Source organism: Betta splendens, chromosome 21 (assembly GCF_900634795.4).
Source record: "Betta splendens chromosome 21, fBetSpl5.4, whole genome shotgun sequence".
Classification (NCBI taxonomy): Eukaryota; Metazoa; Chordata; class Actinopteri; order Anabantiformes; family Osphronemidae; genus Betta; species Betta splendens.
In genome coordinates this window covers 5,655,099-5,674,080 of record NC_040899.1, presented here as the reverse complement: position 1 = coordinate 5,674,080, position 18,982 = coordinate 5,655,099, and the positions used below count along the sequence as shown (strand labels likewise).

The 18,982-nt window shown below is 44.3% G+C and overlaps 1 protein-coding gene across 21 annotated transcripts in view; it reads left to right on the top strand.

The window, feature by feature from the left end:
* mycbp2 (MYC binding protein 2) overlaps positions 1 to 18,982 on the top strand; it is a 44,569-nt gene that overhangs the window by 6,793 nt on the left and 18,794 nt on the right. For 17 of the 21 annotated variants that reach the window (XM_055505151.1, XM_055505137.1, XM_055505142.1 and 14 more), the window contains exons 4-49: positions 909 to 1,062; positions 1,319 to 1,515; positions 2,303 to 2,545; positions 2,758 to 2,829; positions 3,075 to 3,171; positions 3,261 to 3,334; positions 4,431 to 4,569; positions 4,714 to 4,790; positions 5,914 to 6,118; positions 6,203 to 6,367; positions 6,489 to 6,647; positions 6,741 to 6,945; positions 7,071 to 7,216; positions 7,618 to 7,728; positions 8,061 to 8,165; positions 9,821 to 9,940; positions 10,097 to 10,178; positions 10,292 to 10,409; positions 10,509 to 10,867; positions 10,987 to 11,159; positions 11,343 to 11,468; positions 11,636 to 11,763; positions 12,056 to 12,147; positions 12,252 to 12,386; positions 12,476 to 12,559; positions 12,670 to 12,766; positions 12,877 to 13,069; positions 13,218 to 13,492; positions 13,572 to 13,793; positions 13,874 to 14,065; positions 14,659 to 14,865; positions 14,948 to 15,085; positions 15,177 to 15,355; positions 15,440 to 15,582; positions 15,680 to 15,780; positions 15,865 to 16,083; positions 16,236 to 16,458; positions 16,672 to 16,790; positions 16,902 to 16,989; positions 17,123 to 17,172; positions 17,255 to 17,427; positions 17,535 to 17,679; positions 17,821 to 18,027; positions 18,122 to 18,177; positions 18,255 to 18,370; positions 18,468 to 18,565. In XM_055505151.1, the coding sequence (XP_055361126.1) occupies positions 909 to 1,062; positions 1,319 to 1,515; positions 2,303 to 2,545; positions 2,758 to 2,829; positions 3,075 to 3,171; positions 3,261 to 3,334; positions 4,431 to 4,569; positions 4,714 to 4,790; positions 5,914 to 6,118; positions 6,203 to 6,367; positions 6,489 to 6,647; positions 6,741 to 6,945; positions 7,071 to 7,216; positions 7,618 to 7,728; positions 8,061 to 8,165; positions 9,821 to 9,940; positions 10,097 to 10,178; positions 10,292 to 10,409; positions 10,509 to 10,867; positions 10,987 to 11,159; positions 11,343 to 11,468; positions 11,636 to 11,763; positions 12,056 to 12,147; positions 12,252 to 12,386; positions 12,476 to 12,559; positions 12,670 to 12,766; positions 12,877 to 13,069; positions 13,218 to 13,492; positions 13,572 to 13,793; positions 13,874 to 14,065; positions 14,659 to 14,865; positions 14,948 to 15,085; positions 15,177 to 15,355; positions 15,440 to 15,582; positions 15,680 to 15,780; positions 15,865 to 16,083; positions 16,236 to 16,458; positions 16,672 to 16,790; positions 16,902 to 16,989; positions 17,123 to 17,172; positions 17,255 to 17,427; positions 17,535 to 17,679; positions 17,821 to 18,027; positions 18,122 to 18,177; positions 18,255 to 18,370; positions 18,468 to 18,565 (6,807 nt within the window). The remainder of the gene's footprint in view (positions 1 to 908; positions 1,063 to 1,318; positions 1,516 to 2,302; positions 2,546 to 2,757; positions 2,830 to 3,074; positions 3,172 to 3,260; positions 3,335 to 4,430; positions 4,570 to 4,713; positions 4,791 to 5,913; positions 6,119 to 6,202; positions 6,368 to 6,488; positions 6,648 to 6,740; positions 6,946 to 7,070; positions 7,217 to 7,617; positions 7,729 to 8,060; positions 8,166 to 9,820; positions 9,941 to 10,096; positions 10,179 to 10,291; positions 10,410 to 10,508; positions 10,868 to 10,986; positions 11,160 to 11,342; positions 11,469 to 11,635; positions 11,764 to 12,055; positions 12,148 to 12,251; positions 12,387 to 12,475; positions 12,560 to 12,669; positions 12,767 to 12,876; positions 13,070 to 13,217; positions 13,493 to 13,571; positions 13,794 to 13,873; positions 14,066 to 14,658; positions 14,866 to 14,947; positions 15,086 to 15,176; positions 15,356 to 15,439; positions 15,583 to 15,679; positions 15,781 to 15,864; positions 16,084 to 16,235; positions 16,459 to 16,671; positions 16,791 to 16,901; positions 16,990 to 17,122; positions 17,173 to 17,254; positions 17,428 to 17,534; positions 17,680 to 17,820; positions 18,028 to 18,121; positions 18,178 to 18,254; positions 18,371 to 18,467; positions 18,566 to 18,982) is intronic. The other 4 variants (XM_055505136.1, XM_029137052.3, XM_055505139.1 and 1 more) reach the window with 3 other exon arrangements.

Below are 18,982 nucleotides of genomic sequence, written 5' to 3'. Positions count from 1 at the left end.
GATGCTCTAATGCATTATCCCACCTAAAATGCCTAAAATGCTGATATAATCTGGGCGAAATCAATAATAAACAACAGCCGAAAACACAATCATCTAAAACAGAAAACAGTTGAATCTACAAGCTGCATTGTTGCATTTTAGATTCAGCTAGCTGCTTATTATAAATCTCTAGACTATATATTTCATGATGTGCATGTCTAGAGAATTATGTTGTGCTGTAATGTCTTTATAAAAGGTTTAATAACATAACCTGTGAGTGCTGCTTGCATCACAGCTTTGGGGGGGATTTATTTAAATCCTGCATATTAACGATGTCTAATCCACCATATGCTTGGGATCTTTTGTATGTATGTGTTCGTCATATAGTAATAGCGTCATTATTATTTGTCCGTTACATACTTAATTCAGTCAGTCAGCAAAAGACATTCAGCTGATACCCATAGCTTATCTGCTAATCTGTTCTTTGCCTGTGAGTTGTGGCTTTTCCAGTTGGCATGCTCTTATCTGTGTCTATCTGTTCTATTGTGCTTATACTCTCATGCCAAGCTTCCATTTTAATGTTGCAAAACAACTTGGGACACAATGTGCTTCAATAACAAGCTGTATACAGACAGACAGAGCAGCATCCTCTTCTAGGCCGAACGTTTGTCCTCTTCTTCCTCTCCATGCACTCAAGTGGCTCAAGTGTCATTATCTGAAACGTTTAATAGTGAATGGATGGTGCTCATGGATGAATTTTGCTTATTTTGCTGTAGTGTAATTTGGTTAAGCTAATAAGGGAAATCATCCTCTCCAATTTTTAAGACTCTTATCAATTCAGTTTTATTTAAAGTGCATATGAAATCAGAACCATGGCTTAGTGATGTGGCAGCATAGAGTTTCCTGAGACTTTCCTTTTCTGTCCGCAGATCATCGGCATTGGTCTGTGTGGTGTGTTCGAGCTGATAAAAGAGACGCGGTTCTCTCACCCAACGTTGTGCCTGCGTAGCCTGCAGGCCTTGCTGGACATGCTGCAGGGACAACAGCCGGAGGGTTTCCAGACCGAGCCTCCTGATGTGCTAGGTAAGGCTGAAAATATGCACACAAAAGCGTTTATTAGGTGTTCGTGCGCACAGTCACAATTCAACCCAGTGCAATCACTGTGGTGATTCTTCTTGAGTTGTATTGACCCTTGGAGAAATCTGCCAATATAAGTAATTGTTTATTCCGAGGCTATATTTAGAGACAGTGCTTTACTGGACTACAATGATTTCAGCCTGACCTATTTACACACCTATGATTGAGGTCTAACCTATCCACTGTTTGTGTGCTTCCACAGAATCTCTCTTCCAGTTGTTGTTGGAGACCACAGTCAGGAGCACGGGGCCCAACGACCCGACAGGCCAGGCCATCACTGCCCTGTCATGTGCCTGTCTCTTTAGCCTGGTGGTCGCCTGGGGAGACACTGGCAAAATCCTACAGGCCGTTTCTGCTATCCTCACCAACAACGGCAGCCATGCCTGCCAGACCATACAGGTAACATGTTGATTGATTGATCTTATTTGCTTAAAGTAATGTGAGCTATTTTTTCACTTTGTGTGGACAAAGTAACATCTGGTTGCTCCATGTCTTTCCTTTGCCCAAGAACACTCAGGGCAGTGTCTGGACAGCACAAATTGAGTTTTGGGAAAGGTCAAGCTCCTCTGATTATTTAACCCTCTGCCGCCAATTAGCCTCTTCTGTCTGTAGTTGTTCCTCTCTCTTCTTATTATTGCTTTTTAATTGATTCTCATTTATGTCAAGCACAACCAGTAACCACATTATTTAGGTTTGTTGTTGATATTTTGACCACAAAAAGTTTTTACCTGCACAAAGATCATGTTCTTATCTTACCAGTGCTGCTTAGCAGAGAGACAGCACATCTTATTCCCAGTAGACATGCGTTGTTTCCTGCTTCCTGGTCTTTTAGGCATTAACTGGACTGTGAGTCACAGTGGCAGGCACGCTAGAGAGAAGCAAAGGCTTACAGTACATGAGCCTGTGCTAGTCTGTTTGTGTTGCACAAATGTATGGGGAGTGTGTTACAGCTGCTAAGGCAATGATGCGTGTGTGTGTGTGTGTGTGTGTGTGTGTGTGTGTGTGTGTGTGTGTGTGTGTGTGAAAATGTGTTGAGGCCCACTAAGTACTCTGGTGTCTGTAGCTGTACTGAGTAAGAATTTTGTTAAATCAGTGCTACTTCACAAAATACATCCCAGTGTGTGTCATCAGCAATGTTCTGTACTTCCTGCATTGTCTCCACCTTCTACCTTCTATATGTCCCCAGGTGCCCACCATCCTGAATGCGTTGCAGAGGAGTGTCCAGGCTGTGCTGGTGGGAAAGATTCAAATTCAGGATTGGTTTGGAAATGGCATAAAGCGTGCAGCCCTGATGAACAAGTGGGTCCTGAAGGAGGTGTCCATTGATGAAGATGAGCGCTGCCTTCTACAGACGGATGGCTCCTTCCTATACTTGCTTTGTAAGGACGGACTTTACAAAGTAGGCTCTGGATACAGTGGCACCGTTAGGGTATGTAACACTCCGTCAAGGTCCAGCTCCTCTAACCATGTACATCCACATTTACACTTTCAACATTTCAACTTTCAGGACTTAAGGACAAATAGAACAAGTTGTTTTTTATACTAAAGATAATTTTGCATAAGCATGTTCTGTAAAGAGCTATATTGCTGCTCTGAAATGTGTTGATTGCCATCAGCTCACATGCGTTCAATAACCTACAGGGCCATGTATACAACTCCACATCTCGAATCAGGAATCGAAAGGAGAAGAGATCATGGTTGGGCTTTGCTCAGGTAAGTAGTGGAGATACTAAGTCTAGTGTCTTAGAGAGTCATTCAGGTCACATGCTCTCTGTGTGTCTTTGTGTTATTGCATGTGACTTCAGTGATGTTGCAAAATTTGTATCTATGCTTATTTTACTTGATTTGTTCAGTACAAATCAGCATCTTCTGTATAATAACAATCGGTAGCTGTATAGCTTACATTACGGACAGACCTAATGATACAATCAATAACAATGTTTGTGCTGTCTCTTCAGGGCTACTTGTTATATCGAGACACAAGCAACCACAGCATGTCTGCCATCAAGATCAATCCTGAGACCCTGGAGCACGAAGGGACTGTCACCATGCCAGGTACTGAGCAAACACCTTAGGGGGTTGAGTCACCAGAATGCTTAACCTAAACCCAAGATTCACTCTCATGTGCTTTTGTGCCGCTCCAGGTCAACACTCAGACGGACAAAACATCATCTTCACTGATGGGGAGTACATCAATCAGATTGCAGCCTGCAAAGATGTAAGAGCCAAATTGTGTGCTTTTTTATTCTTATCATATTGCTCCAGTAGTAGTAAAAACTGTGTGACCTAAATGGAAAGTAAGAGACACAGACAACATGAGAGCACAAGACCTAGCAATCAGTTTTTTTATTGGCTCAGCCAGTTTCTCCACTGCTCTCTTTTCCCTCTCTCTTGTGCAACTTGGTTAGTGTTTTTCAGCCAATGTGTCTGTGTTAGCTGTTCTTGTTAGCCTTGGGAACCATCTGTCCCCTCCCTACTGTCGAGGCCCCCGTGTCATTTGGAGGGACTCTCAGCTGATCGCCAGCTGTGCCACAGAGGGGAGCGTAGCTGTGTGATTGTGTTGCGTATTTATGCGCGTGGCAGCGAGCGCCGGGGCTCCACGTGTGGGTATTCTCCAGGGAGCTTAATCTCACAAGCGGTTATCTGCATAGGCACTGTAATGCGAGTGGGGGAGGGGACCATGTCAGATATCCACACACTGCTCTGCAGCTCTCCTTTCCCCAGTCCTCGGCAGTGGGCAAAGAGCAAATGCAATGATTGCACTTGAGCACTTACATTTAGGGAAAACCACAACAGACACACATTCAGTGAAGAGTGAGTCGATGCTGGGAAGCAGCAAAATGACTGTATGAAACGTTGAAGGCTAACAATGGCAGCTCATGGGTTCTGCACTGCAGCCATCAAAGCACTTACCTGAAACCAGTAGACCTCTTTTTTTAAATTTCTGTTTCTCACAGAATGTAATGTTTTTACCTTTTTAGCTACATCTTCTGCATCAGCAAATATAGATGTAACTTTTTTTATGTTGTTAGATAAACCCATAATAATAGGGGCATCGCTGAAGTTTTTAACTTCACATTAATATTAATGAAATGTTTGCACCTTTTTTAGAAAAGGAAAAAAAAACTTGTTTCCCTCAACCCCAGTGAACAGACACATCCAGTTTCTCTTGTGGTTATAATCCATATGTTAATCCAGCGTACTGGTTACATGTGGGACCTAGATGACTTTTATGTTGGGAATGAAACATGGATTTAAAATAAGAGTAGATTAAACTAAACAGCGTCTCCTCCTGCTTGGCCTGTTTCCTGCAGGATGGTTTTGTGGTGCGGATCTATACTATGAGTTTGGACCCAGCCCTGCAGCAGGAACTGCAGCTGAAGCTGGCAAGGAAATGTCTTCATGCCTGCGGCATCTCTCTCTTTGACCTCGAGAAGGATCTGCACATCATCAGTAAGTCAAACATCCTTCACTAATATCAGTGACACTGCAGTGGGAGCCTTTACTGTATATACCTACACCGCATACAGTATGTTCCTTCCTTCACAAGTTTACATTTGTTAAAAACAGGAATAAAATTGCACGTTGTTCTCTCAGGCACAGGCTTTGATGAAGAGGCAGCATTGCTTGGAGCAGGCAGGGAGTTTGCTCTAATGAAAACCGCCTCAGGAAAGGTGAGCATGACAGTTCTGACCAAAATGAAAGTTCAAACTGAGCTCTAACTCTTTGTCTTATTAGTGACAGGCCACACACTTTGTGGAGCAAACGTGGGAAAGAGCTCTAGTTTTCTACATCTGTGTTCTCACGAAGGCAGTTGTGCAACATTAAGGTTGCTGTAGCCCATAAGATTTGAATGTAGTTTTTTTTACATTCAGGCTGTATTTATGCAGATCAGAACCTGTCTGTCCTCTCTACTTTATTATCTTTAACACAAAGAGAGGGAGCTGTATTTTTTATGCTGTCTCGTGGTCTGTGCATTCTTTCTTGTGCTCCAGACCCAGCTCTTATACGCACACTGAGCTTATAATGACATCCCTGCCTAAATAGCTGGAAGTGATTAGCTAAGCAGTGCTCTGGCCTCCGTCCAGTATAATGTTCACAACACTACAGGGCCCACTGCAAGGGAGTCATTCTGTATTTATGAAGCTGTAAAAAAACAGACAGAACCTTAGGTAGTCACACACTTACTGCAGATTGACTAATTAGTATAGATTTATTATTGCATATGTACAGAGACTGAAGCCTGCAAGGAGGCAGCTCTTTGTTGAAGAACATATTTTGCATTTTTATCCAAGCTGTCATAGTAAGATGGAGAATGCCAGCTATGTTCTTTATTGGGGGGGGGGTGTTGGGCGTGGTTGTGTGCTTCTTTTTTAGATAACAGTTTTAAGCAGTTGCCTGTTGCACATTTTTGTGCCTGTCTAGAGGCCTAATCTCCGAGCACACTTTATCTGCAGATTACGCTGACAGACTGGCTGGATGAGTAAAAATAGGAGCTGACGTGTAAAGTGGCACTAAGGTCACTTGTCACTTGGACTGGACATTGTTCCAAACATGTGATGTCACTGACTGTTATTGGCTTGAAGTTCTGTTGAAATTGTGTAATTTGCAAAGTGAATGCATGCTCTTGGTACACACATCATCAAACAAATCGAAATGGGGGTAAACTAATGAGGTGGCATTGTAAAGATGCTAGCTGCCTTGTTGCCTAAGAAGTATATACAATGCATCCTGCTCTCCTCAAATAATGATCTGTAATCGGTTTGCTAACTATCCTACTTCATCTTTCCTTCACAGATCTACTACACAGGAAAATACCAGAGCCTGGGTATAAAGCAGGGAGGGCCATCAGCAGGAAAATGGGTGGAACTGCCCGTCACTAAATCTCCTAAGATTGTTCAGTTTTCCGTCGGCCATGATGGTTCTCATGCCCTGCTAGTAGCTGAAGATGGAAGTGTGTTCTTCACAGGCTCTGCCAGCAAGGGAGAGGATGGCGAGTCTAGTAAGGCATTTTGTCCTTTCCTAAAAACGTTTAAAAACTTGGAAATCAAATGGCGTCCTAGAGATGATACCTGTTCATTTTCAGCTAAAAGTCGCAGGCAGCCCAAACCATACAAGCCCAAAAAGATGATCAAAGTGGAGACCAAGACAGCAGTGTACACAGCATGCAACAATGGCAGCAGTAGCATTGTCACCAAGGATGGGGAGCTCTACATGTTTGGCAAAGATGCAATTTACAGTGACAGCACATGTAAGTTGACTGGACTAGGGCTACATCTTAGGTTTTTCTCCTGGTGTATACCAAACAACACATGTAAGACATTCTGGATTTTAAATATTTGTCCATAAATGTGTCTCTCTCCCGTCCACAGGCCAGGTTACAGACCTTAAAGGTCACTTTGTAACTCAGGTCGCCATGGGAAAGGCCCACACATGTGTTCTGACAAAAAGTGGGGAGGTGTGGACATTTGGGGTGAATAACAAAGGCCAGTGTGGCAGAGACACTGGAGCAATGAGTCAGACAGGGAAGGGTGAGAAGATGCTATCATAATATCACGTCTTACTTTGACTTAACCTTAGATTTGCTCTATCACTTACTGTCTTTGTGTATATGCTTGGTTCAGCGTTTGGCGTGGAGAGCATGGCCACAGCAATGGATGAAGACCTGGAGGACGAGCTGGAGGAAAAGGAAGAGAAGAGTATGATGTGCCAGCCGGGCATGCATAAATGGAAGCTGGACCAGTGCATGGTGTGCACAGTGTGTGGGGACTGCACAGGTTATGGTGCAAGCTGTGTCAGCAGTGGGAGACCAGACAGAGTACCAGGAGGGTAAGCGTACGAAAAACACTTTAATATTCCACAAATTCTCACACCACTGTGTGGTTATGTGTTTTTTTTACTACATGTTTGGTGAAATTATTAAAGTAATGCTCTGTGTTTTGTCCGTTAACCAGTATCTGTGGCTGTGGGTCTGGAGAGTCTGGGTGTTCAGCATGTGGCTGTTGCAAGGCCTGTGCTAGAGAGCTTGATGGCCAGGAGGCCAGGCAAAGAGGCATTTTTGATGCGGTGAAGGAGATGATTCCGCTGGACCTGCTTTTAGGTATGCCATCTGACTTCTGACTTCAACATGGCTCCATGTTCCACCTGTTTTGCTTGTTCAGTCACTATAATTTGCACATCACTGTTTTCATTTTGCTCGAAATGAATCTGTAGCATACATGTAGCTGATCAGCATAAATGACTCTTGAATGTGGCTGTGACCAAGCTATACATCCTTATGCTGCACATAGGACTTGTGTTGGTGTTGCATTTGCCTGGTTGTAGTACTCGATCGCTTGCCTTTACTTTTATTCTTGTGTGGTGCAAAGTCATTGCTTCTCTGTCACGTCTCTCCATCACTCATTGATGTGTGTCTTGTTTTTGTTCTGCTCTGCTCCATCTTCCCTCCTTCTCCTGCATCTTCTCGGGGTTGCCGTACCTGGGGCCTTTTTTTGTTTTCAGCTGTACCTGTCCCTCCCCCTCCAGGAGTGAACATCGAGGAGCACATTCAGATTCGTCAGGAGGAGAAACGGCAGAGGATCAATCGTCGGCACAGACTGGAAGAAGGCCGAGGTATGGATCAGAGCCGGACAGAAGGGGAAGGTGTCTAGAGAAGGGCTGTGTGGGTTTTTTGCTTTAGAAAGCCAAGACCGTACTGTATATAGGTGTTGGAAAAGTGACAGGGTGGGGGTAGGTGTTAGTGAATAGGTTGAGATTAGCAGTACCCCCCATCCTGTTTAGTTTCTCTTACATCTAGGGACTGTATGAGCCTGAGTGTTGTGCCCTGGTGACTCCCCCTTTCTTGTGTCTATAATTTTTGTGTATTATTGTGGTCTAGTATTATCATGTCTTCTTTCCCATTTGTGAGCATTGTGCATGCATGTGAAAGTTTTTTTCTCCCCTAGGCCCCCTTGTTTTTCCTGGTCCCATTTTTATGAACCAGCGTGAGCAGGCCCTAGCCAGAATAAGACCCCTTCAGGCACTAAGGCATAAACGGGACAAGCACAAAGGTACTACGGTCTTCACTAACTCGGTGGGTGCAGAGACACCCCTTTTGACTCATCTCCCAGTCTGGCTGTCCCGTCCACCTCCTCTCTCACTTTCTGAAGGCAGGACTCTTGTCTTCACCAGGTCTCATTGTAACAAACAATGCAGCCTGTTGGAAAGAAGGACTCGCTGTGACTCCCAGTGGAGAAATGACTGTGAAGCCTTAAAACGGGTTCAAGCCGTGTTCCTTCAATGGGCTTTTTTTCTTTTTAGCAAATGGTTATGTTATTTTCCAGTAAGTGTTTAATTGTGTTCTGGTACTGTTTATGAGGTCCAGTCCTTCCAGTAAGACGCCCTCTTTCTCTGTTAAAATCTAAATATGGACCAACTTGTTTTACTGTATTTAAGATCCTTCTCATGCCAGTTGATTTACCACTGTACTGGTACAACTGCAGCATTACAAGCAGGCAAAAAGTTAACACAAGAGCAAGCTTTGATGGAAACAAGCAGACACAAAGGGGGAGAGGGAAGATAGCAGTGTTGAAAATTTGAACATGCCTCTTTAAGAAAGGAAACATCTCATGTCACAAACAAAACACTGAGCACAGAATGCACAAGATTCATTCTGCATTGCATAGTCTTGCCATTTCTGTGTATTACTTTTGACATCTGAGTCTTTGCTCACCTTTTCTATGGAAATTGTGGTTGTGGAGAAGTGTCTGCACAGTGAAGTCTGTTATGCAGTGGTACAATTCACAGTTATCATAAGTATCAAACCAAAATGCAGTTGACACATTGAGACTGTCTGCACACATTCTGCTGTTACGTATGTGCATAACAGCAGCTCTATCTGTCTGTATGATCTTATGCTGCAGCCTGTTTTCTTGATATCACCTCCTCTTGTTGGATATTATTGGCTGGGTCTACTTTTTAGGCTCATGGGACTAAGACATTGTGGCCTTATTATTCTTCCCCTGAACATCATATACTTGAAAACCTGTCAAAAACTGACTTTTAGCGTACAATTTTTAATCTTTAATATTAGGTTCAGATGTTTCAGGATAACTTTCCTCCCAGCCCTCTAAGTATCCTTACACTTGTTATGTCACCGTGTGGGACTCTAAACAAGAGCTCTTTGATATACTTACTGTCCATGTGCTAAACTCTGCTCTACCCCTTGACTATTTGGGCCATGAGCTAGTAAGAATGCATTTAACATTTTCTGTAACCATACAGTGTTGAAATGCAAATGTTCAGCTCATCTGCCTGATTTCAGTCACACTGATTTTGTGAGCTGGTTTCTGGTCTAAAAAGGTGTTGACATTCATATTTATATTGCATGGGTCTTTGTCCAACTTTTTCCACTCACCTCCACTGACCTCTCACACAGGGCTGAAGGCAAACCAGATTTCCTTGTCTTTATTTAAGGGAAAATCAAATCATGTGTGAACAGACTGTTCATCTGTGAGGGGACTGGTCGCCAAACGCCTTTCTGTTGTAGAGGTTTTGCCCCACTCTTTCTGTTTTAGCATGCCTTTCCCCTTTTCTTTCGTTTCCTTCACCTCCAGCCTTGTTTTCCAGGACTGTGCCGAGATCTCAACCTCAGCGGTCTGACGCACACCTCACTTTCGCCTCCTCCTCTTCTCAAATTTGCTGACTTGACTGCTTACCTTTTCAGATGGGAGCAGTGAGCGCGGAGAGAAGGACGCCAGCAAAATCACCACCTACCCCCCAGGAGCAGTGAGATTTGACTGTGAGCTGCGTGCTGTGCAGGTCAGCTGTGGATTTCACCATTCAGGTACGTTCATTTCTCCTGCTACTCTGCTCCTGGGTAGACACCACAGCGGCTTTATCATTATGTAAATTAAATATGAAACCATGTACGGCTAATCTTGAACTCCTGAAAGTGAGAAAGTAACAGTGATGATTTTGCTTTTTTTTTGTTTTTTTACAGTGGTGTTGATGGAAAATGGAGACGTCTATACATTTGGTTATGGCCAACACGGACAGCTTGGACATGGGGATGTCAACTCCAGGTACGTGCAACTACTAAACCCATAATTCTACAAGAGGTTATAGTTAATATAAAACCAACCGTAGTCACAGTGGACAAACTAGAATTTCCTAAACTAGATGTTTCTCGGCCTAGGGGTTCTCCATCACTGGTGCAGGCCCTTCCAGGCCCAAGTGTCCAGGTGACAGCAGGCAGTAACCACACAGCTGTTCTTCTCATTGATGGGCAGGTCTTTACATTTGGCAGTTTCTCGGTAAGGGGGAATGTTCCCGATCAACTTCTGCACAAGTTTAAATGTAGTGAAGCACAAAATGAAGTGCAGAGTTGAATGTGTGTGTTCTACTCTCTCCAGAAAGGGCAGCTGGGACGGCCCATCCTTGACATGCCCTACTGGAATGCTAAGCCATCTCCCATGCCCAACATTGGTGCCAAATATGGACGAAAGGCTACGTGGATTGGAGCCAGCGGTGACCAGACGTTCCTGCGGATCGATGAGGCTCTTATCAATTCCCATGTTCTAGCTACTTCAGAGATCTTTGCCAGCAAGCACATTATTGGCCTTGTACCCTCCTCCATTTCTGAGCCGCCTCCGTTTAAATGCCTGCTCATCAACAAAATGGACGGAAGCTGCAGAACCTTTAGTGACTCTGAGCAGGAAGACCTGCAGGGGTTTGGCCTCTGCCTAGACCCTGTGTATGATGTTATATGGAGGTCAGTCCAAGGACTATTCTGTTTTATTTCTGCGAACCCACATTGTTTTTATCTCCAGATTTAATAATTAAGCAGTTCAAATAAGATTGGCCTGTTCTTTTCCTTCTTTGTGCTTATAGGTTTTTGCCAGCTTCAAGAGAGATGTGGTGCTACAATGCAGTGATAGCCGATGCTCGAATGCCCTCTGCCACAGATCTACAGTCTCGCTGTAGCATCCTGAGTCCAGAACTTGCGTTGCCCTCAGGTTCACATGCTACAACCACTCGTTCTCACGGAGCGCTCCACATCCTGGGTAACCCTTTGCACTCGCACAGATTTCTTCCTAGATATATTATAGTGCATAGTAGGTTTTAGTTTCATTTCCTGAACCTTTAAGTTAGGCAAAGAATTAACAGTTTTATGGGTTTGTGCTACAGGTTATTTGGGTATCATCAGTGGATGCTAAGAATGACTGTATTCTGGGGTATCCTTCTAGGTTGCCTGGATACACTGGCAGCCATGCAGGAGCTGAAGATGGGGGTAGCCAGTGCAGAGGAAGAGACCCAGGCTGTAATGAAGGTCTACTCCAAAGAGGACTACAATGTGGTGAACCGCTTTGAGAGTAAGTAGATTATCTGTACATTGTAAATGACAAACTGTATATGCTTTAACATACTGGGTCACCTGGCAAAACCAGACCAACCTGCCACTGTTGCAGTGTTTGTGGAGAAACAACAATGCTGCTTTGTACCCTGCACAGTTGTACTAAACCGGTGTGTGATGGTGTAGGTCATGGTGGAGGATGGGGATACTCAGCCCACTCCGTGGAGGCCATTCGCTTCTGTGCCGACGCAGACATCCTGCTGGGCGGACTTGGCCTGTTTGGAGGACGAGGAGAGTACACCGCCAAGATCAAGGTGAGCATTCGTTTTGATTTGCAGGTCAATGTTTTTTCAAGCTTTGTTTTTCTATTTCTTTCTTCTAAAACACAGCTAATTAGTTGTTGGCATATTACCCAGTTTTCTGCTCAAAAACCATTCAGTCTTTGATAATAATAAGGATAGACATGTTTGATACACAAATGCACAGTTGTGGTGGAACATTGGCTAAAGGACCTTAGCAATTTCACAATTGCATATAATTAGACATATTATGTTATGTGGATCCCAAATTACTAGCAAAATATACTAAGCCTCTCCTGTTATGCAGCTTTTTGAGCTGGGACCTGATGGAGGCGACCATGAGACAGACGGCGATCTGCTGGCTGAGACTGACGTACTGGCATACGACTGTGCTGCCAGGTAAAGTTTACGATAAGAAACATTTGACTAAATGAAAATGTTTAATAGTATTATATCATTGTCAAATGCAATAGCAAAGTCTGATGGCAGTAATATTTTTTCAGGGAGAAATATGCCATGATGTTTGATGAACCGGTGCTGCTGCAGCTGGGCTGGTGGTATGTGGCATGGGCCAGAGTGTCTGGTCCCAGCAGTGACTGTGGCTCCCATGGACAGGCCACCATCACCACCGATGACGGGTAAAGCTACTTACAACTAGAACACCACACAGCCTTTCATGTCTTCAGTTAAATGTTGCTCACAGCCTGTGTTTGTTTTCTTCTTGTAGCGTTGTCTTTCAGTTTAAAAGCTCTAAGAAGTCAAACAATGGTACAGATGTTAATGCTGGTCAAATACCTCAGCTACTTTACAGGCAAGTATTCATTCATAAGATTATGTTATTGGTGAAACCTAGAGCCAGTCTATAGACGTGTCATGAAGTAATTAATAAAGTAATACTAAGACTTTGTATTTTGTGAATAGGCTGCCTTCAAATGATGGCAATGCATCTAAAGGAAAGCAGCAGACCAGTGAACCGGTCCATATCCTTAAGCGCTCGTTTGCTCGGACTGTCTCTGTGGTGAGTAGTGTCTGTGTATTTTTCTACCCGGTCTCTCCCTGCGTAATTGTGTTAAGAAGTGTTTTATTCTTGACACTTGTACGTGACTGTAAACCAATGTGTCTTGGTAGGAGTGCTTTGAGTCTCTGCTGAGCATCCTTCACTGGAGCTGGACCACCTTGGTGTTGGGTGTGGAGGAGCTGCGTGGGCTGAAGGGCTTCCAGTACACAGCCACCCTGCTGGACCTGGAGAGACTGCGCTTCGTTGGCACATGCTGCCTCCGTCTTCTTAGGGTCTACATCTGTGAGATCTTCCCTATTGCCGGTAGGAAAACTGGCATCTCATTATAATGGCTTTTTAATGTTGTCAGGTCAGGTGGCAGTATGCAGTTGTTTTGAGTGATGCTTTTATTAATTTTGAGTAAGGCTTGCGAATACATAATATTCTTTTCTCTCTGCTGTTTGATTTGTAGCCAGCACCAAAGCTGTAGTGGAGGAGTCAAGCAAGCTGGCAGAGTGTGTGGGAAAGACACGCAGCTTGCTGAAGAAGATCCTGTCAGAAGGGATGGACAACTGCCTGACCAAGCTGGACAATGACCCTCAGGGCTACTTGTCTCAGCCTCTCACTCTGCTTGAAGCTGTGTTGCAGGAGTGCCACAACACCTTCACCGCCTGCTTCCACTCCTTCTACCCAACGCCGGCTCTGCAGTGGGCCTGCCTCTGTGACCTGCTCAATTGCTTAGACCAGGTAGCTTACTGTCTAAGCATTTTACAAATATTTGTGAGTTGTCTTATCTAAAGCCTCATTTGTGGTGCCTGTGTTTCAGGACATTGCTGAAGCCAACTTTCGCACATCCAGCAGCCGCCTGCTCGCTGCTGTAATGTCAGCTTTATGCAACACCTCAGTGAAGCTGACGTCCATCTTGCCCATTGCATATGATGGGGAGGTGCTGCTGAGATCACTAGTCAAACAAGTCAGCACAGAGAATGACTCTGCCCTTGCTCACCGCTTCCCCCTGCTGGTGGCTCATATGGAGAAGTTAAGCCACGTAAGTTTAGAACTATAGTCTGGATAGGATAAACCAATGTAATGTTTCAATTGTGACCATATTTGTCCTGTTCTGTTTAGACGGAGGAGAATTTGATGGGTATGACCAGTTTCCGGGAGGTACTGGAGAAAATGCTGGTGATTGTGGTGCTGCCAGTGAGAAAGAGTTTGAGGAAGGAGGTGGAGTTGTTCTCTCCTCACCTGGTCTCCAACACCTGTGGTCTCCTGGCCTCTATCGTGTCCGAGCTCACAGCCTCTGCCTTGGGCTCTGAGGTAAGCAATAGAGCTTTAGAAGTCACCAGGGCGGTTTCCTTCTTCTTGAATGACTGTTTTACCTGAAGCTCTTTTCTTTTTGACGTAACTTCTTGTGACTGACGTGATGTCACTATTGTTGCCAAAAAGCATCAGCAGGAAAGACTTCATTGGACTCTATTGTTTTTAAAGTATGCAGAGTCATTAAGTGGGTGGGACACATGTCGGTTGCCCTCCCCCTCTCTCATCTTTAATTATCACCTGCCTTTGTTCACACGCATTCCCATACACTGCATTCAGAACTCCTGTTGTCATAGTAACATCTCCCAACGACAACCCTCGACACCACCGTTTTTTTCCTTAGTCTGTTGTCAGGGGAACAACTTTTCCTCCCCAGAGTACGTCGATACGTCCCTCTGCAGCCGTGTCTGGGTCTCTGCAGTCAACTGAATGATATAAATAGTATTATCTATCGTGTCGTCTAATGACAGTCGCAGTTTTATCTCTAAATAAAAGGCATTGCTATTTTTCACATTTTAGTAATGGCCACTGCAAATGGCATATAACATTTTTACATTTTGCAATCATGTTAATCAGCTCCATGTGCTCTTTAGGTTGATGGGCTGAACTCGCTCCACTCTGTAAAAGCATCTCCTAACCGCTTCACCAAGACGAGCCAGGGCAGGAGTTGGAACACGGGCAACGGCTCTCCGGACGCCATCTGTCTGACGGTGGACAAGCCAGGCATTGTGCTAGTGGGTGTCTGTGTCTATGGAGGCGGGGGCATCCACGAGTACGAACTGGAGGTGTTGGCCGATGATGTAAGTGATAATAAAACACAATCTTTTCCATTAAATTACAGTATATGTGGTATTGCTTCACTTTAGTTCTACAACCCTTCAGGCGCAGACAGAACACCCTGGAGACTCAGCACATTCTCACAGGTGGACGTCTCTTGAGCTGGTCAAGGGCACCTACAGCACTGATGATTCTCCTAGTGACATTGCAGAGATTCGCCTGGACAAAGCTGTACCACTCAAGGTACATGAATAGGCAGTAAAAACAAGCCAAATATAGACACTTAGGAAGAACATTTAGGCCTCTTCACATTCTAGTCCTTATTTTGTAACAGGAAGGGGTGAAGTACGCTGTCCGACTGAGGAACTACGGTAGCAGGACTGCTAACGGTGATGGAGGTATGACCACAGTGCAGTGCTCTGATGGAGTGTCCTTCACCTTTAGCACCTGCAGCTTAAGTAGCAACGGGACAAACCAAACCAGAGGACAGATCCCTCAGATTCTCTACTACAGGTGAGGATTATGCCAGGTAGCTGGTTGGAAGGACAAATCTGATTTTTGCTTGTAACTGACATGACATTTTTACCATGGCTGAAGGAGTGAGTATGATGGGGACCTTCAGTCTCAGCTGCTCAGCAAAGCCAACGAGGAAGACAAGAACTGCAGCAGAGCCCTGTCTGTTGTCAGTGCTGTGGTCAGAGCTGCTAAGGACCTGCTTCACAGGGCATTTGCTGTTGATGGTAAGCACAACATTTATGCATGTAATTGTTCTAGAGCAAGTTTGAGTATTGGGTTGTAATCGATATGTTCAGCCTTTCATCTGTTTTGTTTTCTCAGTGGATGACATTCCTGAGTTATTAAGCTCCTCCAGTCTGTTCTCAATGCTTCTACCCCTCATCTTGGCCTACATTGGTCCAGTAGCAGCATCTGTGCCGAAGGTAACTGGTCAAACCACAAAAAGGAACCCTTTATCATTCAAGTTGAAATCATGTTGTCTACAATGTCATCTCCTCTTTGTACAGGCTGCTGTTGAGGTCTTTGGACTGGTTCAAGAGTTGCTGCCTGCTGTCTCTGCCCTCAACCAAAAATATGCACCACCCACCTTCAATCCAAATCAGTCCACAGACAGTACAACTGGCAACCAGCCTGAGCAGGGCCTGTCAGCTTGTACCACTTCAAACCACTACTCAGTAATCGAAAGTGACCATCCTTACAAGCAAGCCAGTGTCACACAATACCGGGTAATGTATCTTTAGAGTGTGTAGCAAGTTATGTATTAAAGCTTGGTTAAATAGGGTGGATTTATGTGTCTAAAATGCAATGTGATTGTGAGGAGCTTTGCTTTTTATGTCATGAATATATTTTGATGTCTTTCTGTTTTACCTTGCTGTAGGTATCTTTCCCAGATTGTGTCAGATGGACCACCATTGAGTTTGATCAACAGTGTGGCACTGCCCAGCCAGAGGATGTCCTCCGTCTGCTCATCCCCAGCCGAACCCTCCATCTGTCCAGTCTGGGGAGCAAACCGCTGATCCATGACACCATCAACACCTGGACTGAGCTCAAGAAGTTTTCCGGCTCCACAGGGTGGCCGACAACTGTACTGGTGCTGCCAGGTAATGGAAGGCAGAACAGGTTTCACCTCTGTAGCAGTTTCTTGCAGGAAAACTGAGGATACATAAATTGAGTGTATACATTTGTGATCATTATAATGAATAATGCTTGAGGGTGCTTTACTAAGCCATTTGTCATAGTGAGCAGGCAGTGGCTCAGCAGCGCAGTCTTCCTACATGACGCTGCCTTCATTGTTTTGTCCTCTCTCTTTTCAGGGAATGAAGTTTTGTTCTCCCTGGAAACTGCCTCTGATTACGTTAAAGATGAGAAAGCTTGCTTCTACGGCTTTAAGTGTGTGGCTGTGGGATATGAATTCAACCCAGGTCCAGATGAGGTACAAGAACTCTGATGTGCACCATGCTGATTAGATCTAGTGACTGTGTATCATGTTTGTTATTAGTAGCATGTAAGACATACCTTCATGACAGATTTTTGAACCTTTCAGGGAATTATACAACTAGAGAAAGAGCTGGCCTACCTGGGCAGTGTGTGTGCTGCTGCTCTGATGAAGAAAGACCTGGCCCTCCCTATAGGTATGGAAATATGTGTGTAATAACATTTAAATGGGGTATTTTGAATAATGATGCATTTAATTGTACAAATGTTAATGACAAATGAAAGCTTGTCTAACAATCTGGGTGAAACCTTAAATATGTTTAATAACAGGCAATGAATTGGAGGAGGATCTTGAGATTCTTGAGGAAGCCTCTCTGCAGGTATGTCAAATTCTTAATCTTTTTTTATTATTTATTTATCTACTAGGCATCATTAATTTTAGTTTTCTTGCCTCTCATTCAGGTGTGCAAGGCCCACTCAGGGATCCTGGGGAAGGGTCTGGCTTTGTCTCACTCTCCCACCATCCTGGAGGCCCTGGAGGGCAATCTGCCGCTGCACCTTCAAACCAACGAGCACTCTTTCCTCGAGGACTTCATCACCTGTGTACAGAACTCGAGCGGGGGTCGTCTAGCCAGGTAAGGTGTGATGTCCAGATGATGTCCAGCTTGGCCTCAGCTGTGCCTTGTGCGTTTGAATTTGATGCTCATAACTTATTAATATTCTGATCTTTTGTTACATTTAGGTGGCTGCAGCCAGATTCTTATGCAGACCCCCAGAAGACGTCTCTGATCCTAAACAAAGATGACATACGCTGTGGATGGCCCGCTACCGTGGTCGTTCAGACCAAAGACCAGTATGGAGATGTGGTTCATGTTCCCAACATGAGGGTCAGAATAAGATCTTTGACTATACTTGAATAGAAATTAATGTTACCACAATTTTTATCTGCGCTTTCAATTTGAAATTAAAACGTGGGTTAAGTCTGCATTTTTTTTATCACAACTCTGACTTGTATTATTCGTGTGTAGGTGGAAGTCAAGGCAGTACCTGTTTCCCAAAAGAAGTCTATGCAGCCTGACAATGTGAAGAAGCTCCAGCGGCTCCCTGGAAGCTCGTCCCCTTCATCCACGGGCCCTGACCTAACCTTTGGAGGTCTGCCAGTGCCGAAGCTGGAGGCCACATATGAGCCCATGATTGTCAAAGAGGCTCGATACATCGCTATTACTATGATGAAGGTGAGCATCATGCCAGTTATTTTAACAAAACACATACTACATTATATTTGCAACAGCCTTTTTTTACGTTATTAATATTGTTTGATGTTTTTAGGCATATGAAAACTACTCATTTGAAGAGCTTCGCTTTGCCTCCCCCACCCCAAAGAGGTATGTGAGAAACAGTGTAGAAACAAAACAAGTTTTCCAGTGGGACACTATTCACTTATTGACCTTTTTCTACACAGACCCAGTGAGAACATGTTAATTCGTGCCAATACTGATGGAACTTACAGCGCCAACTGGACTCCAGGAGCAGTAGGCCTCTATACAATCCACGTCACCATTGATGGCATTGAAACAGGTGCGATATTTTCGCTCGTCTTCATCTCTTTCTCCTCTGCCGCTGTTACAAGACAGTTTGCTTTTATAATGACATGACATGTAAATTGATTACTTAGATGCTGGTTTAGAGGTGGAAGTCAAGGACCCACCCAAAGGCATGATTCCACCTGGAACACAGATGGTTAAACCTAAGGCTGAACCGCAGCCTAGCAAGGTGAGCTTTTTCTCCAAACTTGGGCACTGCACATACTCACACCTGTATAAATGCATGTACACAAACACTTATCACATAAACAACAGATATTCTTAATAAACCTCTTCAACTGCAAGACCTACACATCGCTCACATTTGGGTTCTAAGAGGACTGCCGTCGGATGTTGCCTTGTTGTGTTTTGGTTGATGTGCGTTAAATATTCTGACTGTTGCAGTGTCAGCCTTGTATTAAAAGGCTCTGATTGGATTGTTACTCTATCCTTGCTTCACTTATTTGAAAGAGTGAAGAGCAATGACAACCTCAGTACTAGGCCTGTTAAGGGACTGTTCAGCCTTTAGAATTTGCAGTGCATAATGGGGAAACAAGCAACTATATGTGCCTCGTCTTCAATCCAACACGTGCTACTGAAAATTGAG